The sequence below is a fragment of the Triturus cristatus genome, chromosome 3_2, assembly GCF_964204655.1.
Source record: "Triturus cristatus chromosome 3_2, aTriCri1.1, whole genome shotgun sequence".
NCBI lineage: Eukaryota > Metazoa > Chordata > Amphibia > Caudata > Salamandridae > Triturus > Triturus cristatus.
The window spans coordinates 626,629,363-626,648,637 of NC_140584.1; the positions used below are offsets into that span (position 1 = coordinate 626,629,363).

The following is a 19,275-nucleotide window of genomic DNA, read 5'->3' on the forward strand; positions in this document are numbered from 1 at the left end:
GGACCATTCCCATGCACGAAGCCTCAGCTCCTGATGGGGCCGCCTCGCACTCTTCCTGGGAGCACAAGAGCAGCCCCTCCCCGCCCGTTGTCATTCTGTCTGCAGCTGATTGTCACATACAGAACGACAATGGGCCAGTCTGGGCTCTTAAAGCATGTGGTGGCCTCCTCCAGCCTCTGTCTAGGGCAGGGCATTATGTGGATGGAAGAAATGTGCAAAAACAGAAGGGGCAAGAGTTCTTTCACAAACTCATCATTTTAGAAAAGTGCATTTTCAATATTATATTTAATGAAGCCATTGTTCCTGCATTTTTATTTTATGCAACTAACAACCATTGACAGTTCTGGCTTGTTGTAGGTGAAACATTGCTTGTGTTAGAAATCTGGATACAATGACAGAAGAGACAAAATACTAGTCTGGCAGTACACTATGCTAAGCACAGATTTTTAGCTTAGGTGTTTTAATCCACACCCTTGATTACATCAAACACCCGCTTTGGAGAGACCGCCACCCCCATTTTTTTCATCCCGCTTAAAGCCATCGAAACAATACCATGTCACAGTCACCTCATGGCCTGGCACTGTGCATCATGCATGACTCGTGACTTCCACTTTTCCAGGCTGCCTATGTGCAGGGGGATAGTGAACCCTCCCGGCACCCCACCCCTTGCTTTAGGAACTACAGCGAGGGTGGAGTTCTTGATGGGCCTCTTCTATCTGCAACTCTGCAGACAAAGGCTCGGCACATGATTAATATGAAAAGGTGGGCGAGTGAGTAAGTGAAGGGATGAATGGATGGATTAGTGAAGGTGTGAATGGATGGATAATTAGAGAAAGAATGGATGGATGGATGGATGAGTGAGTGGAAGGATGGATGAGAGAAAAGGTAAATGGATGCATGGGTGGAAGGGTTAATGGATGGGTAAATGGGTGGATGGATGAGTGAATGGGCAGATGGATGAGTGAAATGATGGATGGATTGATGAATTGATAAATGAAAGGGTAAATGGGTGGACAGATGAGTGAAAGGGTGGAAGTAAGGATGGATGAGTGAGTGAAAGGGAGGGTAGATGGACAAAAGGATGGATAGATGAGTGAAGAAATGAAAGGGGAGATGGATGAGAGAAAGGATGGATGGATTGGTGAAAGGATGGATGAGTGAGAGGGTCAATGGATGGATTCATGAGTGGATGAGTAGATGGATGGGTGGATGGATGGAAGAAAGGATGGCTAAATAAAAGGGTCAATGAAGAGAGAAAGGGAGGATGGATGGATGACTGAAAAGGTGAATGGGTGGAAGGATGAGTGACTGTGTGGATGGATGAGTAAGTGAAAAGATGGCTGGATGGGTGAAAGGGTAAATGGCTGGATGGATGAGTGAATCATGGATGGAAGAGTGGATGGATGAGTGTACGGATGGATAGGGTGAAAGGGAGGATGGATGGATGAGTGAAAGTGTGAATGAACGGATGTATGAGTGAAATGATTGATGGAAGGATACATGATGGATAGGTTTGCAAATTGATTAATATGTTTGGATATGGATGGGCTTACTTATATACTATTGCGCGACCTCCTCTGATGTATCTGTAAAATGTACTTTTTGTCCCGAAGATTTGTCCTGAATTTGGACCTTTTGTCCTGAATTTTTGTGCTGAATTTTGACCCTTTGTCCTGAATTTTTACACTCACCGTCCTGAATTTGCACCCATGCCAATTGGTCACTCTAACTCAGTACCGGACAGTACCGCCCGTTTAAACCACTGACTTCAAGTGTTTCTAATGGACTTGCCACAGTGATGGGGGCACAATCGAGGTGATGCAACGAGTCTTCAGTTCGCCTTAAAAGGGACACAAGCAGTCCGTTGGCACTCCATACGCCCGCATCCTCCTCTTGATCAGCCACCCCGTCTTCTCAGCTGCCCAATCCCTTATGTCTCTCCCCCCCCCCCCCCCCCCCACCCTTACACATACGTGGACCTCACTGGCCCATTTTACCAGTTTTTCGCCAGTTCTGCGTGAAGGGCCGACATTCTCCTGTCATCTACAGGCTACCCTACAGAGACCAGGGCCTTGAAAAGCCGGTTTGTCCTGTAAAGATTAGCATGTTGCCAAACAACATAGTGCCTCTGGCCACCCGGAGTGTGGCAACAGTAGACCAGCAACCCGGCTGCACTGAGTGTTCAGAACAGGAAACGTCTACTCGCCTAGTCTGGAAGGGATAGCTAGCTTCGAGGATCGCCACACACGGGCTCTGCGTGAGAAGCAATTAATAGTTTGGGGGCGTATATATTCTCAGCGCTGTGCAAAACGAAACTCCGCATTCATATATTCATTCCCGGTATCGCGTTTAGTACTGACAGGCAGCCGAGCCGGTTTTGCTGCTTGTCCGAGTCCTCGGTGTAACTGACTGCGGGCTATCCCTGTCACGAGCAAGGGAGAGCGCACCATTTTATTTTTTTAACTCCATTCTTCTGTTTAGCGTCTGTCAATGTTTTTCAGTGACAGAAAAGGCCGCACCTCTTTCCTTGAAGTAGGTCTCTTCCATTCGAGATAGGCGGGAGGGGGGGCTCCTAGCTACACACAGAAAACGTTTTCATTGAAAGGGTTGAGAACACGCAGGGTTTAAGTGGTGAAAACACCACGACTAAAAATACAAAAGCAGGGTTGGACAGCAAGAGCATTAAAAAAGTACGGGAAAAATTGCACATCAGGTCAGAACATTCGAGGGTAAGACTAGGCATTGGGCGGGAATATTGTAGAGGCCTGGTGGCCCATAGGTAAATATTTTTTTCATAAGTAGAACACATCGCTACGGTCTAACGGGTTGAAAGCGAAGAACCAACGGGAGATTATTTCTGGTAGGAGGAAGGAGCGTAAGTGTCTGTCTTCAGGACACACCTCAGACATTCGTGTTTCTAAGGTCGATAACAGGAGTAACTTTGACTTGAGTAACCTAGAATCTTGGGTATGTGAGTGGTTACACAACATAATGTAGTTTGGGCTCATATCGGAAAGTCTGATATCGGCAAGAGTTTTAGACAGTTTAGAAAGAGAGACTTTGAAGTTCTCTGTTATGAATTGCATAATAAGCCTATAATAATACACCATTATAACAACGAGTTTCTATACAATTTCAAACATTTGGCAAACTTGACTTAGAAACTTGTATCCACGATGTTTTTTTCGTTTTACTTGTTTTACGTCTTTATGTCAAAGTACATTTCATTCTATTATTATACGTGTCAGGTATTGCTTGGTGTCATGAATTCACAAGATGTATGCCCCCCTCGGACCCTTCAGACATGGCGGCACGCCTGTTTTTTTTAGCTGCCACCCGTTGTCTTGGTGTCGGGTCTCTGTGTAGCACCAGTCCCAGCCTCGAGTCTGACCAGTCAGCCTGCGGGCTGTCAAAAGCCTGGGTGAGCCCCGCAGCCCAGTCGCTCCTCTTTAAATCCGACACCTGCCATCGAACGGGCGAGGCACGTTCCAAGGTGTGCCCGGGCTGTTTTGTGATTGCGTGGAGGAAAGGGGGCCGTCCTTTGGACGTTCTTGCCTGCCAAGAGCATCCTCGCTCCTTGAAAGCAGTCACTACCCTCGCCAGAAGGAGCTCGTCTGCACCGCCATCTGTTGTCCTCTGCTGGTGGTGGCACCAAACTACTGCTCCCAGCCTCCACCACACTGAGGGGAAGAATATTCCTAAGGATAAAAAAAGAGGTGCTGTTTGACATTTTGGACCGGTCATACTGTTTGTGAGAACAGCGTGTCGTGAGTTCCAACACAGACCAGTGAACTTTTGTGTCAGCTTGAAATCCTCTGTGCGTCACTCCAAAAAGAACGAGATGGGAGTCCTACCCGGATCCTGATTTCCGACCATTTTCGACCCTTCACCCCGGCCTCCGCCGCTTTACGCAGCTGAGATAATGGTTTCCTTTTTTCATCAGCTCGGCGTTCTACTGTGGAAGAACTGGCTGAGCGTCCGCAGGCAACCGGTAAGTGCTGGAAAACTCCAGAGATTAAAAAAAAAAAAAAAAACGTGTTTGACCAATTGAATCTTTTAATGTCTTCCAATGACAACAGGTTCGAACATCACCCTAGAAAGTACTGTGTAGGGTGTTTAGTGCAGTGCTTACTTGTGCAGGTAGGACCATGGGGTGGTCTCTTGCTTTTCATTTTGGAGATTGGATTTTTTTTTTATCATCAGACTTTGACCCAGGGCAAGAGATAGAAGTTAAATCTAAAGAAATTGAAAGAATTTATAAAGCGCACCAATATTCTAGGGCGACTTGGCGCTATTCAACCGCAAACCCATTGCAGTGAGAGATGATTAAATCAGCAAGAGGTAGATTAGAAGGTACAATGCAGGGTTTTTAAAGCTTGCTGAATTGCTTGTGGCATTCTAAGGACAACGAGGAGGGGCAAAGACTGCCATCCTTTAGAGGTAGCATTGGAGAAGGATCTGCAGAATCCTGGAAGGACAGGAACCAGTGGGAGCCCAGATTTGGTGGTTAGAACAGATGCTCTACTTTACTTGGACCGGATGAAACCGCTGAATTAAGTTTGCATTGAGGTATTTAGCTCCATGTGCGCGCATGGCGGGCCTGGTGTGTAGCAGCTAAATAAAGTCACCGGTACTCTTGCATTAAAAGCAACTGTCCTGAGGTCTGACCAGATAAGTGGAATGACAGTTTTCAAGATTAGATCGGGATCATTAGAGAAGATTCTGTCCCACATGTGTCCTTCTGAATAGGTCAGAATATTCACCAACTGCGTAAAGCCAAAGTCTGCCATGGGAGCAATGACCATGTATGTTTCCTTATTGTTAAGTTCGAGATGAAAATTAAAATCACCAAGAACAGCAAAATTAGATCTATGCAGAAAAGGTACTAGCAGTGCTCCTAAAGCAAGATCAATATCAGTTCTAGGCCCCAGGGGTCAGTATGTAAGCAAACCAGAGAAGGACTAGATAACCTTCACTTTGATACAAAATGAAAGAGCATCTCAGTGCATAGAGGTAAGGGGAGAGATATCACACTGCAGTGTCACGAAAACCCACAGGTACCCACCTCATCGCTTGTTAAGTCAATCTTACCTAAGTATGGAGTGTCCTGCTGGAATGGAATGGGTCTGGTGAATCACACACCCACGCTTCTGCGACAAAAATAATGTTGGGTTTATGCAATTGAATCAATCATTCAAATTCAGATTTATTCTTTGTTAATGATCTAGCATTTATTAGAAAACGTATTAGAAAGCAAGAGCGACTAGCAAAGGGATTCGATTTACACTGTTAATGTGTTGAAAAAATCTCAATTCATTATTTGATCTAATTCTGGAATTAATGAGAAGGCATTAGAAAGAGCAGTGGATGTAGCTAATACAGCCTACCTGCGCCTCCGAAAGTGGAATGCTTCCTGAATGAGATCTTGGAGATGTCTTGATGTGACGTCACAAATATAGGCACAAGCTTATTGGCTAATGAACTAGTAAAGAAAATGTAATTCTTGTTTGATTGTAGCTTCCTTTCTGAAACACATCCTCAGTGAAACGAAAAGTCACAAACTCTAAGTGCTTATGTATTGTAAGTGATCCTATGTAAAGCACTCTGTCCCGCCTTTTGGTCTTTTTCACATTCTATGAAACTTCAAAACAAATGCATCCATAATTAAATAAACACTAAGTTAAATCATAGCTTTGGCAACATTACATTCAAATAGAAAACGTAGTAGAAGTGGGTAGGAGAGATAATAGGGCACATGGGTTTTAATGTATTATTCACCCATAACCTAACCTTAACCTACTACTTCCTAATATATTTTAATTATATTTATTTCTATTAAATGTATACTCAATAAATGGAATGAATCTAAAAATAATCCGGGTTGTAACTCAAACACTAAATCAAAATCTTACCTAACTGTGAATAATTATAATTAGTTATGTTTAATAGTTTGCCTTAGCCTATCACGAAAACTAATTCTTATCCTAATGACACATCGCTTACATTTAATTACGTAAAATGAATAAATCGTAAATATCTTAACTCAAACTGAAATACTTTCACAATAAACCACACCTAATACCCATACCTAAATTTTATTTTAACCTAACATCAACTACTCTTGTATTCACCCGTAACATCTATCTGCTGCTTTAGGCCAGGGTTCGCGCAATACAAAAGGCACACATATACGTAGTACATTTTAAAAAAGTACCTATGTTTATGCAAAACGTACAATAAATTCAGTTACAAATATGAGTAAATATCTACTGCATTATATCACTAATCATATTTTCCAAATTAACTTTCCAAACATGACTTCCTTTCTAATTAAATCGAGTCTTTTGTTACTACCAATGAATCCCTACTCAATGCAACTACTAAATATAGACAATATAAAGTATTTGAAACCTATACGTCCATCTGTAAATACTCCTCTGGAGCACAAGTTGGGATATTTTCACTATTTATCTTACCACACATTTATTTTTCACCTGTTAGGTATTTTCATATCCCACCTAAAAAGTTTCACAGTCCCTGAAACCATGCTGTGGCCATTCAAATATTGAGTCTTTATTAGACACTGGCTGGGAATAGTACCAAACTATTCTGGACTAAATATCCTCTGACAAAAATATTGTGTCCTAAATATTCTCAATAAAAATATTACCCCATTGGAGTTAATACACCTAATGGGGCAATACGTTTGGAAATGATATTTACGGCACACCATGTGAGACAATATCTTTGTCAATTTTATCCTGCATAAATATCTAGTTACCTAGGCAGTATATTTATTCCTCCTTTTGGGCCTGTTGAGTACATGAATGGCTCCAGAAAAGAGCATAAACATTTTCTCACGTCTGAAAACAAAATGTTCTGGCCTGGAAAATAGCATGTTTAACTTCTTGTAGCACATACATTTTCCAGTAAGCATGCTTTAAGCTTCTAATAGAACTGGAGGCATCAATGTACAGATATATTTCATACAATGACTCATACCATCATTTTGGTCCACCATTTATATACTGATTTATGTAATTTATATTTATTTAAAGTGAAGACTAGATCAGAGGAACAGTGCACTTCATACATGGGTAGATTACTATATAGAGATTTCAAGAGACATGTTTTACTGAAGTAAGTCACAGCACATGTGTAGGTACTACATAAACATAAATATATAAATTAATAGCCAAGCATGCATTCCGAAATTAGAATAATATATTATACCCAACATACAAAGCTGTGTAAGGTGATAAAAACAAGGGAATATGTGACGTTACAACACATGCCATTACATCGCATGCCGTTGCAACGCCAACCTTTACCCCGACTTTCTGTCGGGGAGCACTGGAAGTTGGAATAGATTAGTTTTCTATTCCAACTCCAGTGTGTGCAACAGTAGGGAAGGTATTGGAGTTAAATCCAACACCTTCTACCCACTGCTGCACACCTTTTTCGTTGCAACAACATGTGATGTAATGGCATGCGTTGTAACGGTTGCTTGGTAAAGGCTGTTTCCCAAAATGAGGTAACAGTCTGTATGTAATGAGCAGAGCAGTGTATAGTGATAAGGATATATATCAGTCTTAATTTCGGAATGCAGATTTTTGTAATCAAAAGCTTTTGGCACTGAGCTCAAACCCTCAACATACAAGGTGACCTTGAAATAATAAGTATTAACATGTTTTTAATGATTCATAAGAGGATAGAGCCATAATGTCCAGGTGTTGGAATTTTAGACCCCTGGAGCAATCCTGGAGAAGGATTTATTTAGATTATTTGATTCTGTGAATGCAGTGATTTCAAGAGAGGGGCAGTATCTGGTTTAGTATTGATGTCAGCTGCCTGAAATGATCAGTTTCTAGGCTAGTTAGGTTTACGAGTGTTGGAAATGGCCCTTTTTGCAGGGTTACCCCCAAACTTTTTGCTTCTTTCTCCTATTTTTTCCTGACCTGTCTTTGTTGGTTTTAGGACTCTGGGCACTTTATCACCGCTGATCAGTGCTAAAGTGCATATGCTCCTGTTGTAAATTGTTATTATGGATTGGTGTTTCCATGATTAGCATATTTGATTTATTAGTCAGCCCCTAGTAAAGTACACTGAGTGTGCCAGGGCCTGTAAATCAAATGCTGCTAGTGGGCCTGCAGCACTGATTGTGTCACCCACATGAGTAGCCCTGAAAAGGTAACTTAGACCTGTCGCTGCAGAGTCTGTGCGCAGTTTGTAACTGCCATGTCGACTTGGCAAGTGCACCCTCCTACCAGGCCCTACCTTTCCCTTTTCTTACATGTATGTCACCCCTAAGGTAGGCCCAAGGTACCACTGTGGGCAGGGTGAAGTGTATGTGAAAGGTAGGACATGCCCTGATATGTGTGGCATGTCCTGATAGTGAAATACTGCCAATTTAGTTTTTCACTATTGAAAGGCTGTCTGTCCCATAGGAAAGCATGGGAGTTAATTTATAACATCTTATAAATGCAACTTCCCATTGGGACCAGATAGGAAAATATAGTTTAGTATGTCTGAACTCAGAATCTAAAGAGGCATCTTTTAGTAAAGGTGTTTTTTACATTCTGTGTTTGAAAATACCACTTTTAGAAAGTAGGTATTTTCTTGCTTAGCCATCCTGTGTGTCTCTGCTAGGATGTGTATGGACTGACTGGCTTTGGAGTGACAGTGGCTGGGTAGGAGCAGTGACTCCAGTGAGTCTAGATGGGTCAGGGCTGGGCTGGTTAGACCTGGGCTGCATTCAGAGTAGTGGGAGGAGTTTTCACTAGCACCTGAATAGGCCCAGTCTGCATTTAGAGTGGTGGGAGGAGATTTCGCTTGCACCTGAATAGGCCCTGTCTGCCTTGGGCAATGCTGTCTACACCCCCTGCCAGGAAGCTGGGCCAGAGAGGACAGAACTGGTTTGGACTAAGCACAGACACTCTCTGCCTCAGCGGGCAAAGGATTTTGGGATACAAATATTGGGGCCCAGACCCCATAACTTTAGAACTCTTTTGGGCCAAGAAGACTGCCAAGAAGAAGAGCTGGAGAAGCTGTGAGGAGGAACTACCACTTTGCTGAGTGCTTTTCTGTGCTGGCCTGCAGTGGCTGCTTCTGTCTTTGGCAGCGAAAGGACTGGACTGAACTTTCTACAACTTCTTTCTTTGAGTATCTCCAAGGGCTTGAGGAAGAGATTGCCCCCTGTTTAAGAAGTCTCAGGAACAGCAAAGACTTAAAGTTCTTCTGCCCTCAGCATAGGGGACTGTGTGTTTTGTGCTGCAACAGAAGAAAAAGCAACCCGATGCGGTCTACGACGCTGCTGTCGACTCCGTGTTCTGAAGGCACCATAGAGGGCACCGCCGCAATACCGCACCGCAACCATGGTCAAACCGAGGACGCCATCTGATGCTGTCACCGAGCCGCTGCTCGCACTGCGACCTGTGGGCACCGCGCTTCACACCGCCTCGCTTCACAACACCGCCTTGGTATGCCTGATGACAAAGTTTAACACCGACATCGACGCCCCTGTTTGCACCGTGGTTCAAGGGCACCGCTCGTAAGTTACGCGACGCACCATCCTCATCCCACACCGCAGCCTTGGCCTACCAACGCTGGCGCCATCGACTCCAGTTCGTCAGCAGCGATAGCACTTCGGCAACAACTATGACGCTGCTTGCACCGTGACCTGCCAGCACTGCGACAAGCACTGTGTCACTGCGTCACTTCGCAGCGTGACCCTGGTCTCACCGACAATGCCATCTGACGCCGCCATCGAGCCTCTGCTCGCACCGTGACCTGAGGGCATCGCACGCCGCACCGCTGCACTTCGTGCTGTAGCACCAACGCCTGCCGACACCAGCGCTCCTGACTTCAATCACGATGAGTTCGATCAGCAACGCGTGTGACTTCGAGGGCCTGACGACTCCTGCACCAACCTCCGGAACCGACATGCCTGCGGACGCCGTGCTTTCGGAAGCTCAATGAGAGGTCGCCGACACCCTGCATTTCTAAAGGCACTGTTTTGAGGGTCTCCCGGACACCGTGGCTGGCCCGCGATGCCGCGGTCAGCCAGAACTGTTTGGATTTGTTTGTTCACGACGCCGTGATGGCCCCAGATGGAGCTATCAACTACGAGGAACTTTATTTCAAGGTTATTTTGATAACTGAAGAATTCTAAATACTGTATTGTGGATTTATATCGTTTTTGGTCTTGTCTTAAGTATATAAAAATATTGGATATTTTTCTAAACTAGTGTGGTGTCCTTTTGTAGTGCTTACACTGTATTACACGCTGCCTCTGAGATAAGCCTGACTGCTCGTACCAATCTACCAAGGGGGTGAGCAGGGGTTATTTTAGGAGTGTAACTCCCTTATCCTGACTAGAAAGAAGGGTCCCTACTTGTACGAAGGTGCAAGCCCTTGCCAACTAGAGACTCCCATTTCTAACAAGGAGCTATTGTCAGCAGACTTATGGGTAATGCAGGTTGGTCTGTTAACACTCCTGATCTGAATGTTGAGCTAGCGCAGTGTGCTTAGGATCAGAGATATAGGATCACACTTGTCTGAGCCTGGGCAAACTTATCTCCTGTATGTAATGTAACTTTGAGAGGTGACGTTTCTGAACTCTGAAGTAAGTTTTTATAGTCCAGCTTTAACAACGCAAGAGCTTGAATCAGTGTTTTCATTGTCCAGCTTTAACAATGCGAGGGTTTGAATCAGTGTTTTCATAGTCCAGCTTTAACAACACGAGGGATTGAATCAGTATTTTGATTGTCCAGCTTTAACAACGCGAGGGCTTGAATCAGTTCCTTATAACCAACGGACTAGTTTCATACCTTGTGAGTGCCAGAACTGATTCTGTGCCCTTTGTGATGATGAATTGAAGTCTGCTTGAAGTTCAGATTCTGCTCCAGGAAGAAGCCTAGATATTTAGGGCCTTTCACAATGATGTATTAGCATTTGTTAAGACATATTTGGACCAGGAAGGTGCAGTTCGGTGATGAAATCAGAAAGTACTCTTTTAAGTGGGTAGAGTTTCAGTCGGTGTTTCATCATCCGTGATTCTATGACAATTTGTGCTTGGGCAATGATCTGAATGTGTTTGGGAGATGAAGTCTGAAGCAAGAGCAGAGTGTTGCTAGAGTGAAAGTCATATACCATTTTTGAATGAATGAAGGAGGAGTTTAGTGGTGTCACAAACAGATTGAAGAGAGTGAGGTGAGAGAGTATGAAGCCTTGTGGACTGCTTTGGTGAAGCACTGCAGGTTTGGAGAGAGTTGGGGAGTTTAATGTGTTTACACAAGTGCAGTATGACAAGATTAATTTAATTTATTGTGTCAGTGCGGGAGACTGAGGATTAGCCAAGTATGGTTTTGAGATTAAACATCCAATTTACAGGCTTTGTTCTTGGGAAATCCTGATGGTTCTTGAAAGGCCAATGAACCTTAGCCACTGTTTGTGAATTGGAGCTGGAACAAAACATAAACTATGCCTATATCATCGACAGTTAGAATCTTAAATCTTCAGTCAATGATGAGAAGTTGGTGAAGTTTCAACACCTTTAATTATCTTAAAAGATTAATATTGCTTTGTCATCTTTATTCAGATTTGTCTGTTTACAGCAGTATCAGTAAAAGATTGATTAGTGACAGAATAAATCAATGCACACTACTCCATGAAGGAAAACATCACTAAATTAACTAGGAGACCTAACCTATTCTAAGTAGAACCCATGAAGAGTCTTTTTTGGGAAAGAGCAAGAGCGAGAATAAAAGAAGTACTTCCAACAAAGAGTCATTCAGGAAACTCAGCCGAGTTCCCTACAGCTGCAGTAGCAACCGTCAATGATAGAATGATTTCTGCAGTAGCACTGACCGGAAAAGGTTATTAGATAAAAAGAAACAAGTCACTTTAGCAGGAGCTGTTGGTAACATAGCAAAAGATCAACATTCCAGATGAGTCTCAAGGCAGGGGAGATAGGTCTGGGTCTCTTGATCGCGCATCAGGAACTCTCCTAGCTCTAACTAGGAACACTCATTATTATAAAATCACACAATAATACATCAAAACACTATTAGGTATTAGCTCCTTTAGCCAAAGGAAACCGCTCATCCAATAGTGTTGTCAACTTCAGATATCTCTTTTCCCGATTCCCAGGGTAAACATTCACATTGCTATAGTGATAAACATTGTTTCAGGACTTTGTTACATGGGGTAAAGTTCTCATGAGAACCTCCTTACCTAAGCTAAGAGATGTGCTATGAGTTTAAATACGAACAAGCATTTGCAATGCAATCGGTTTCACCTTTGGGACCTTCTATGTATTCAGCTATGCAGCACATTAGCCTGGGTGCTGAAACATCTACTGTTATTTAAATTGGAGGGAAAGTAACCACCAAACTACGTGACAGGCCAGGTATGGGAACACATGGAGAGGAGAAATATTGCCTTTCAGCGGTAAATGGTATAGTCCAAAGCTCTGTTTTAAAAATAAAATAAGGGCCTTTGGTGGTCATATCACTGAAAATAGAAGATTTGAAAAAAATATTATTGTCTACGGGTGCTCGTGGAAGACAATTTTTATGGACTGGAATCAAGAGAATGCTGGTCGTTTTCTATCAAGAAAGTTAAATAGAGGCAGTTGCCAGAAAAATAAAAAAAAGAAAGTCCCTCAGCAGAAAGCAATTCTGGTATTTTACTGACCTCTACTGGTCGTTTTCTATCAAGACAGTTAAATAGAGGCAATTGAACAAGCCGAAAGCAATTCTGGTATTTTACTGACCTCTACTGGTCGTTTTCTATCAAGACAAGTAAATAGAGGCAGTTGAACAGAAAAAAAGTCCCTAAGCAAAGTAGACAATTTCTAGGGCTGATCTCCAGAGCCCACAAAGTACATACACATATAAGTATATACCAAGATATATACAAGAGGTCGCGAATACTCGACCTACAAATGCCTGCACAATTTTGCATAAACTTTAATAAGCAGCTTTTCCTCTAAATATATGAGTTTTTAACATATTATATGTGGCATTAATAAGGATTCTTTCACATGTATGCAGTAAGCACATTCTTTTTACGTGTCATTTTCTATGTGAAAACATTACTGCAGCAGTTTAAACACATTTCAAAAGTGCAATTCTAACATAGTGTGGAAGTCGATTTTTATTTTTGAACTAATTTCCTCTATCAATTTAAAGAAATAAGCCAGACAGTATGTTGCATACAGTAATAAATCCTTGTTTTAAGGTATAAATCACCACTGGAGAACGGCCAGTTCCTCGTCAAAAACTTAACATGGAGGCATCCTAGCCTGAATTTTACAAAACAGTGCTCTTTTTATCGGTGATGATATATGATCAGTATAGTTTCAAAACCAAATGCGGGTTTCATTCTCGTTAGGTAGGATAAGCAACATTTTTCCCTGGTGCTGGTCATAAATCCACGACCAATAGTTCTTCTTAGCCTATCTAGGTTTTAGGGACTCATGGTCTCCAGATTTGTTAAACATGCATACCAGCCCATGTTGGTGAGGATAATTGCAATATGTTTGAGCCATGGTAACTTGTAAGAATAGCTGCTATCCCAAAGTTCACAGATTGGTTTGAGGTAGGTTGATAAACCTTGTTTTGTACCACATTCAGTGCCAGAACAAGAGTTGTTTAGAGCTGCAATTGCTTCAATGTTGTTCAAGCCCAACTCATGTGTAAGTGCTGTCATTGGGGTCTCAGCTCCAAGTTGTAACAAACATTGTAGAAGCTGATGTTCAATTTTCTGGAGGTCTGCTGCGTCGCTGGACACCCAAATCTCGGCACTATGTAAACCTGCTGCAAGCACTTTGGTTTGATATGCTTGTAGCACTGGCTTCATGTCTCTTCACCCAATACTACTTCTGAAACGTATGACAGCATTTGACTGTTGGACCATGCTCCTTTTGTTCTTTTTCCGCTATTTGTCCAAGGTTACATTAGCGTTGAACCTTATCCCTCGGTAATCGTAGGAACTGACCTGTTGTAGCGGCCGGCTGTAAACTCTGAAGTAATTGTTTTAGCAGCACCAAGAATTGAACGGCATATATTTAGTATTTGAAATATGTTTTTTGAGTTTCTTCTTGGAACAATACAATTCAACACCTTTAAGGTGTTTCTGCATGGAAAGCTGAGTGCAGGCCAGTAGAACGGCATAGTTGGCGAACAGCAAGATTGGTGTTTTATTACACCCCCCCCATCATCTGGACATCCAGGTTTAAAGCTAGCAATTGAATGCCCACATCATTGATGAACAAATTAAATAACATAGCTGTGAGCACACACCCATGCCTGACACTCAGTTCTATGCCAAAGCTTCATGTGCTCTCCGCCTGGGGGCCAAATCTCATCACAGCTGTATTACTCTGGTGAGCAGCCTTCTGGCATGCAAAATGTTGGACTTGGCCCTTTTTGCAGGGTCCTCCCTAAACTTTTTGCCTTCCTCCTGTATTTTTCCTGACCTGTTGTTGGCTGATTTATGAATCTGGGCACCTTACCACTGCTGATCAGTGCTAAAGTGCATATGCTCTCCCTATGGTAAAATGTATTATGTGAATTGACTTCCATGTTTGGCTTATTTGGTTTACTATCAGTCCCTAGTAGAGTGCACCAGGGGTGCCAAGGGCTTGTATATCCAAATGCTGCTAGTGGGCTTGCAGCCCTGGTTGTGCCACCCACAGAAGCAGCCTGGTAAAATGTATCTAAGGTCTGCCATTGCAGAACCTGCATGCAGTCTGGTACTGTCTTGCTGACTGTGCAAGTGTCCCCACTTGCCAGTCCCTAAACCTTCCCTTACCTTCATATTAGTCACCCCTATGGTAGGCCCTAGGGCAGGGGGCATTGTAAGGATAAGGTAGGGCATGCCCTGAGGTGTTTGGCATGTCCTAATAGTGAATTACAGCCATTTTCGTTTTTCACTATTGTAAGGCTACCTGCTCTCCATAGGCCAGAATGGGCTGCTAGATTATAACACTCTATAATCCTAGCAGGCTCATGAAGCATGGTAGAAATTCATGTTTAGTATGCCTGAACTCAGAATAATAAAATACATCTTTTAGTAAAGGTTATTTTAATATCCTGGGTTTGCAAATGCTACTTTTAGAAAGTTAGCCTTTGCGTGCCTAACCATCTCAGTCCGCCTCTGGAGGGGAGGGCTATCTTCTTTGTGTGTAGCTTGAGTGACAGGGCTGGGAAGTTCCAGGAGACAGGCTGGGGCTGCCAGGTGGTGAATAGAGAGATTACACCAGGATGGGTGGGAGGAGTGCACCTTGACTCTGAATAGGGCAGTGCTCTGCCACCACAATGCTGGCTCCACCCCCTGGGGAGCGTCTGATGTCTCTGCCCTGCCTGCTGAAAGAAGAAGCCAGAGTCCCAACAACAAAGTACTCCTCACTGAAAAGAACTGGACTGGGATTATGCAAAGGCCCCCCTGGCCTGTAAAGACAAAAGCCCTGCTCCTAAGAAATCAGATCCTGATTGAACTACGAAGAAACTCTGCCTGACTAGAAGGACCTGGAAGAAGCTGAAGGAGGAGTAACTATTGGCCTGCAGTTGGCGCCTTGCTGAGAAAAGAGAGGAAAAGACTAAGAGAGACTTTGCACTTTGTTTTTCAACAATCTCCAAGGGCTTGGAAGAAGAGCTTGCCCCCTGAACTGAGTCCCAGGACCTTTGGACTCATCTGCCTTCCAAAACTGAGTTGCCTGGACAATTCTTGCTTGTTTCCCGCTGGATTTGGCCCCAGAACGACTCGTACCCCATCCGCCGCGAAGCCGTGTCTTTGCCACCCGGCACCGTGCGTCTACGCTGATCCAAAAGCGTTAGTACGCGCCGTATCCCTCCCGTCCGCACCGCACCTAACCTTCCCCGCCGATTCGAGTCGTACAGCCCTGGCTGCCGAACCCTGTACGCTGAAAACAAGCTTCGCTGTCCCGCAGGTACGGTCCGTACGCTGCTAACGTACTGCACCGTGCCGTACTCGGAGCCGAGATGCCGCATCACGCTGATCCTCCCCGTACGCTGTACGGTGCCGAGAAGTGTCGCCGCCTATCCGCACCGAAGGTACGGCTCGAACGCCGAACGCCACAGACTCTGCAAGCTGATCCGGGCCATCCGCATGTATCCCTGAAGGTCCCGTACCAACGCCGCGTCCCGACGCCGCGACCCGACCAGCATCTGAATACGCTGCCGAACTACGACCCGAACCCATCAACTTGTCCCGCACTGTCCGTCGCGGACCCCACGAACTTAAGGTACTTTGTTCTGTTCGCACCGCAGCGTGCATGTTACGGACCCCGGAGTCCGCACCGATTGTTTGACTCGTACTTTCCTTGTTTTTAATGCGGACGAGTCGCACACCCAGGTACGAACCGTACAAAGCCTGAAAAGAAGCAGAATTGACTAAAAGAAGCCTATTTTTGCATTTTAAGCCTTTTTACAAGAACATTGAACTTTAAAATAATACTGTGGTCATTTCTAATCGTTATTCTGGTCTTGTGCTAAGCCTTATATAAAGAGAACTATTTTTGATATAACCCTGACTGGTGTCCATTTGTGGTGTGTCATTGCATTACTGTATGTGTTCACAAATGCTTAACCTATGACGCCCTGAGAATAGTCTTGACTGCTTGCGCCACACTACCTAAAGGGTGAGCAGGGGTTATTTGAAAGGGTGATACCCTTACTCTGACTTGGAATTGAGAGTCCCTGCTTGTCGCAAGTGCATACCTGTGCCAACTAGAGATTCCCAATTCTAACATTGGTGGTCAGCGGTGAGGATTTGAATTTGCATTTGTGATTCATGTACAGTGATTGAGTGAACGCCACGTAGTGAGTTCAGACCGATAACGCAGCCACACAGTATTGATTTTTGTTTTGCTGAAGAATCTCCACTTTAAGAAACCATGCCTAGCTCAGTCAATGGAGGCGGGGCGTCCTCTATATTCTCTGGGGTTGATGACATAGATTGGGAGGAGAGGGCACTGCTGAAGTGCACAAATAAAGTCTTGAAAGGATACCTCTCCAAGTACAGAATTAACCAAACTGGATTGAAAAACAAGGAGCAGTATACAAAGGCGCTGAGGGCCTGGTACGAATCCAAGTTCCCAGAGAATGTGCTGGAGGTGATACCCCCAGAAGGTGCTTCTAAGCCTGGCAGAGGCCTGTCGCCAGAGGAGATGGCCGACAGGATGGCTGCAAGAGCACATGAAGTGGAGATGGCAAAACTTCGAATGGAAATGTAAAGACAAAGGCTGGCTATGGAGCATGAAGTAAGAATGAGGGAGTTGGATCTCGAGGCCAAGAGTTTAGACAACTCTCCCTCTGGTGGCAGCAGAATTGAATTTTCTAGTGCTGAGAGAGTAGTACGCACACCCTGAGATGTGGCGCCTGACTTGAAGGAGGGGGTTAACATACACCAGGAGGTTCAAGGGCATGAGGTAGCGCCAGTAGTGCGCAGTATCCCTGACCCTGAAGGGAAGAGGGTAACTGGCGTAGGGGTTCATGGTCCTAGTGGTGGGAGGGACACTCTACTGACTCTAGATGAGGGGTGCAGGGAGAGGGGTTCCCCCAAAGTTGAAGTCCTGGTAGGTGAGTGTGAAGACCGCCCAGAAGAGTGTGGGTTGTGTGACAGAGACAGTCGGATACTGTCTTGCCAGTCTCAAGAGAGTGGTGTGGAGTATGTGTGCGAGGCACTGGATGGTCAGGTGAAGGATAGTTTGGTTAACCCTGCTAGGGGGCTGTGTGATCCAATTGTGGGAGAGCATATTTTAAGTCCCTGTTTTCCAGAGCTATGCCAACACCTGTTGGAGAGTGAGTTCTCTGACCGCAGGGACCTCACATTGGAGGCAGACCTTTTGGTGGATTCCAGTGGGTCTGGAGAGGCATTGGGGAGTGACCCCGTGGGGAGTGGCTCAGGTATCTTCCAACCCAGAGTGGTAGAAGTGGTGCAGAGTAGCCCAGCTAGGTCCCATGGTAGGGGTGTAGGGGCTCACGTCCGGTCTCAGTGAAGAAGGAGTGAGTGTGGGGCTGCGTGCCCCCAGGTGCCCGAAACCCAGTCTCCGAGCTTGGATGGTTCTTTAAGGGAACACCAGGCGGGGAGCCTAGGCTGTGCTGATGGGCCGCCCGTTGAGGGGGATCTCCTAGTGTCTGGTGAGCTGGGAGTATCTGTAATCGGACCTCCATCAGTTCTGGTGTCTGGCAGTACCGCTCCAGTTGGGAGGGTGCAGAAGTCCAGGGTGAGAGGTGAGAGGGGGAAAGAGTCCCCAGTGGAAGAACCAGTGGGTCAGGGGCCAGCCAGAAGGGCTGCGTCACCAGTGAATGACCATGGTGACACCACTTCTGTCCTGGGGGATCTTCAGGCACTGTCAGATGGACAGGGGTCGGGAGATCAGCGCCAGGCAGACTGTCACACGACACATGAGTTATGTGTCACCCTCAGGGGGGGCATGCGTGCTCCCCGGGAAGTCCTGGTGCGCCAGGCGAGCGTTCAACCGCATGGGTTGGACCCAGGGTTGGGAAGCCAGGTTCAGGTGTTGTCTGACCTGGAGGGTGGGACCACTGTAAGCAGTGTCCTGACCCATGTTGCTTCTAGGGGTACCACGCCAGTTGGGAGTGGGCAGTACTCTGGAAGGGGGTGCAGAGGGAGGGAGTTCTCGCCTCTGACCCTGGCTCAACTGAAGGGTTTAGACCCTAGGTTGGAGGGCCAGGTTCAGGGTGTCCCCCCTGACCTGGATGCCCAGTTGCAGGATAGAACCCCTGAACTGGTGGGCAAATTGCGCAGGACACCTGCCCCAGGTGCCCTGGCAATTCTGGAAGGGGGTACCACTCCAGGTGGGAGGGTACAAAGCCCCAAGAGGGAGGACCAGGTGTGGGACAGGCCACCCCAGTCTTATGTCCAGCCGCCGGGTACAGTCCTGGGGCTGGTGGGTCAGTGCCAGGATGTCATACCTGACCTGACAAGGGGGAGAATGGACAAAGGGTGCCAAGCACCTGGGGCTACTGCCCCCCGCTCCCTGGCGCCACAGAGGTTTGAGAGCCCTGAGAGGCATACGGCCTGGGTCTCATCCCTGACTACTGTCAGTGGCCGCTGTAGCATTTTGCTGTCTGTCTGTTGGGACACACCTGTGGGCCAGTTAAGGTTAGGTGCTGCACAGGTGGTGTCCACAGGCGAGGAGAAGGGTTCCCCAGGGATTGGCTTGGTGGGCCCTGAGAGTATGGACAGAGGGAATCCCATAGGTTCAGATTGGCGTAGAACTGG

At 45.4% G+C, this 19,275-nt stretch overlaps 1 protein-coding gene across 1 annotated transcript in view; it reads left to right on the top strand.

Annotated features, from left to right (window-relative positions):
• Positions 1 to 3,600: 3,600 nt before the first annotated feature.
• LOC146857855 (uncharacterized) overlaps positions 3,601 to 19,275 on the top strand; it is a 651,000-nt gene continuing 635,325 nt past the window's right edge. The window contains exon 1 of the mRNA XM_085648551.1: positions 3,601 to 3,991. Within this exon, the coding sequence (XP_085504677.1) occupies positions 3,923 to 3,991 (69 nt within the window). The 5' untranslated portion in view covers positions 3,601 to 3,922. The remainder of the gene's footprint in view (positions 3,992 to 19,275) is intronic.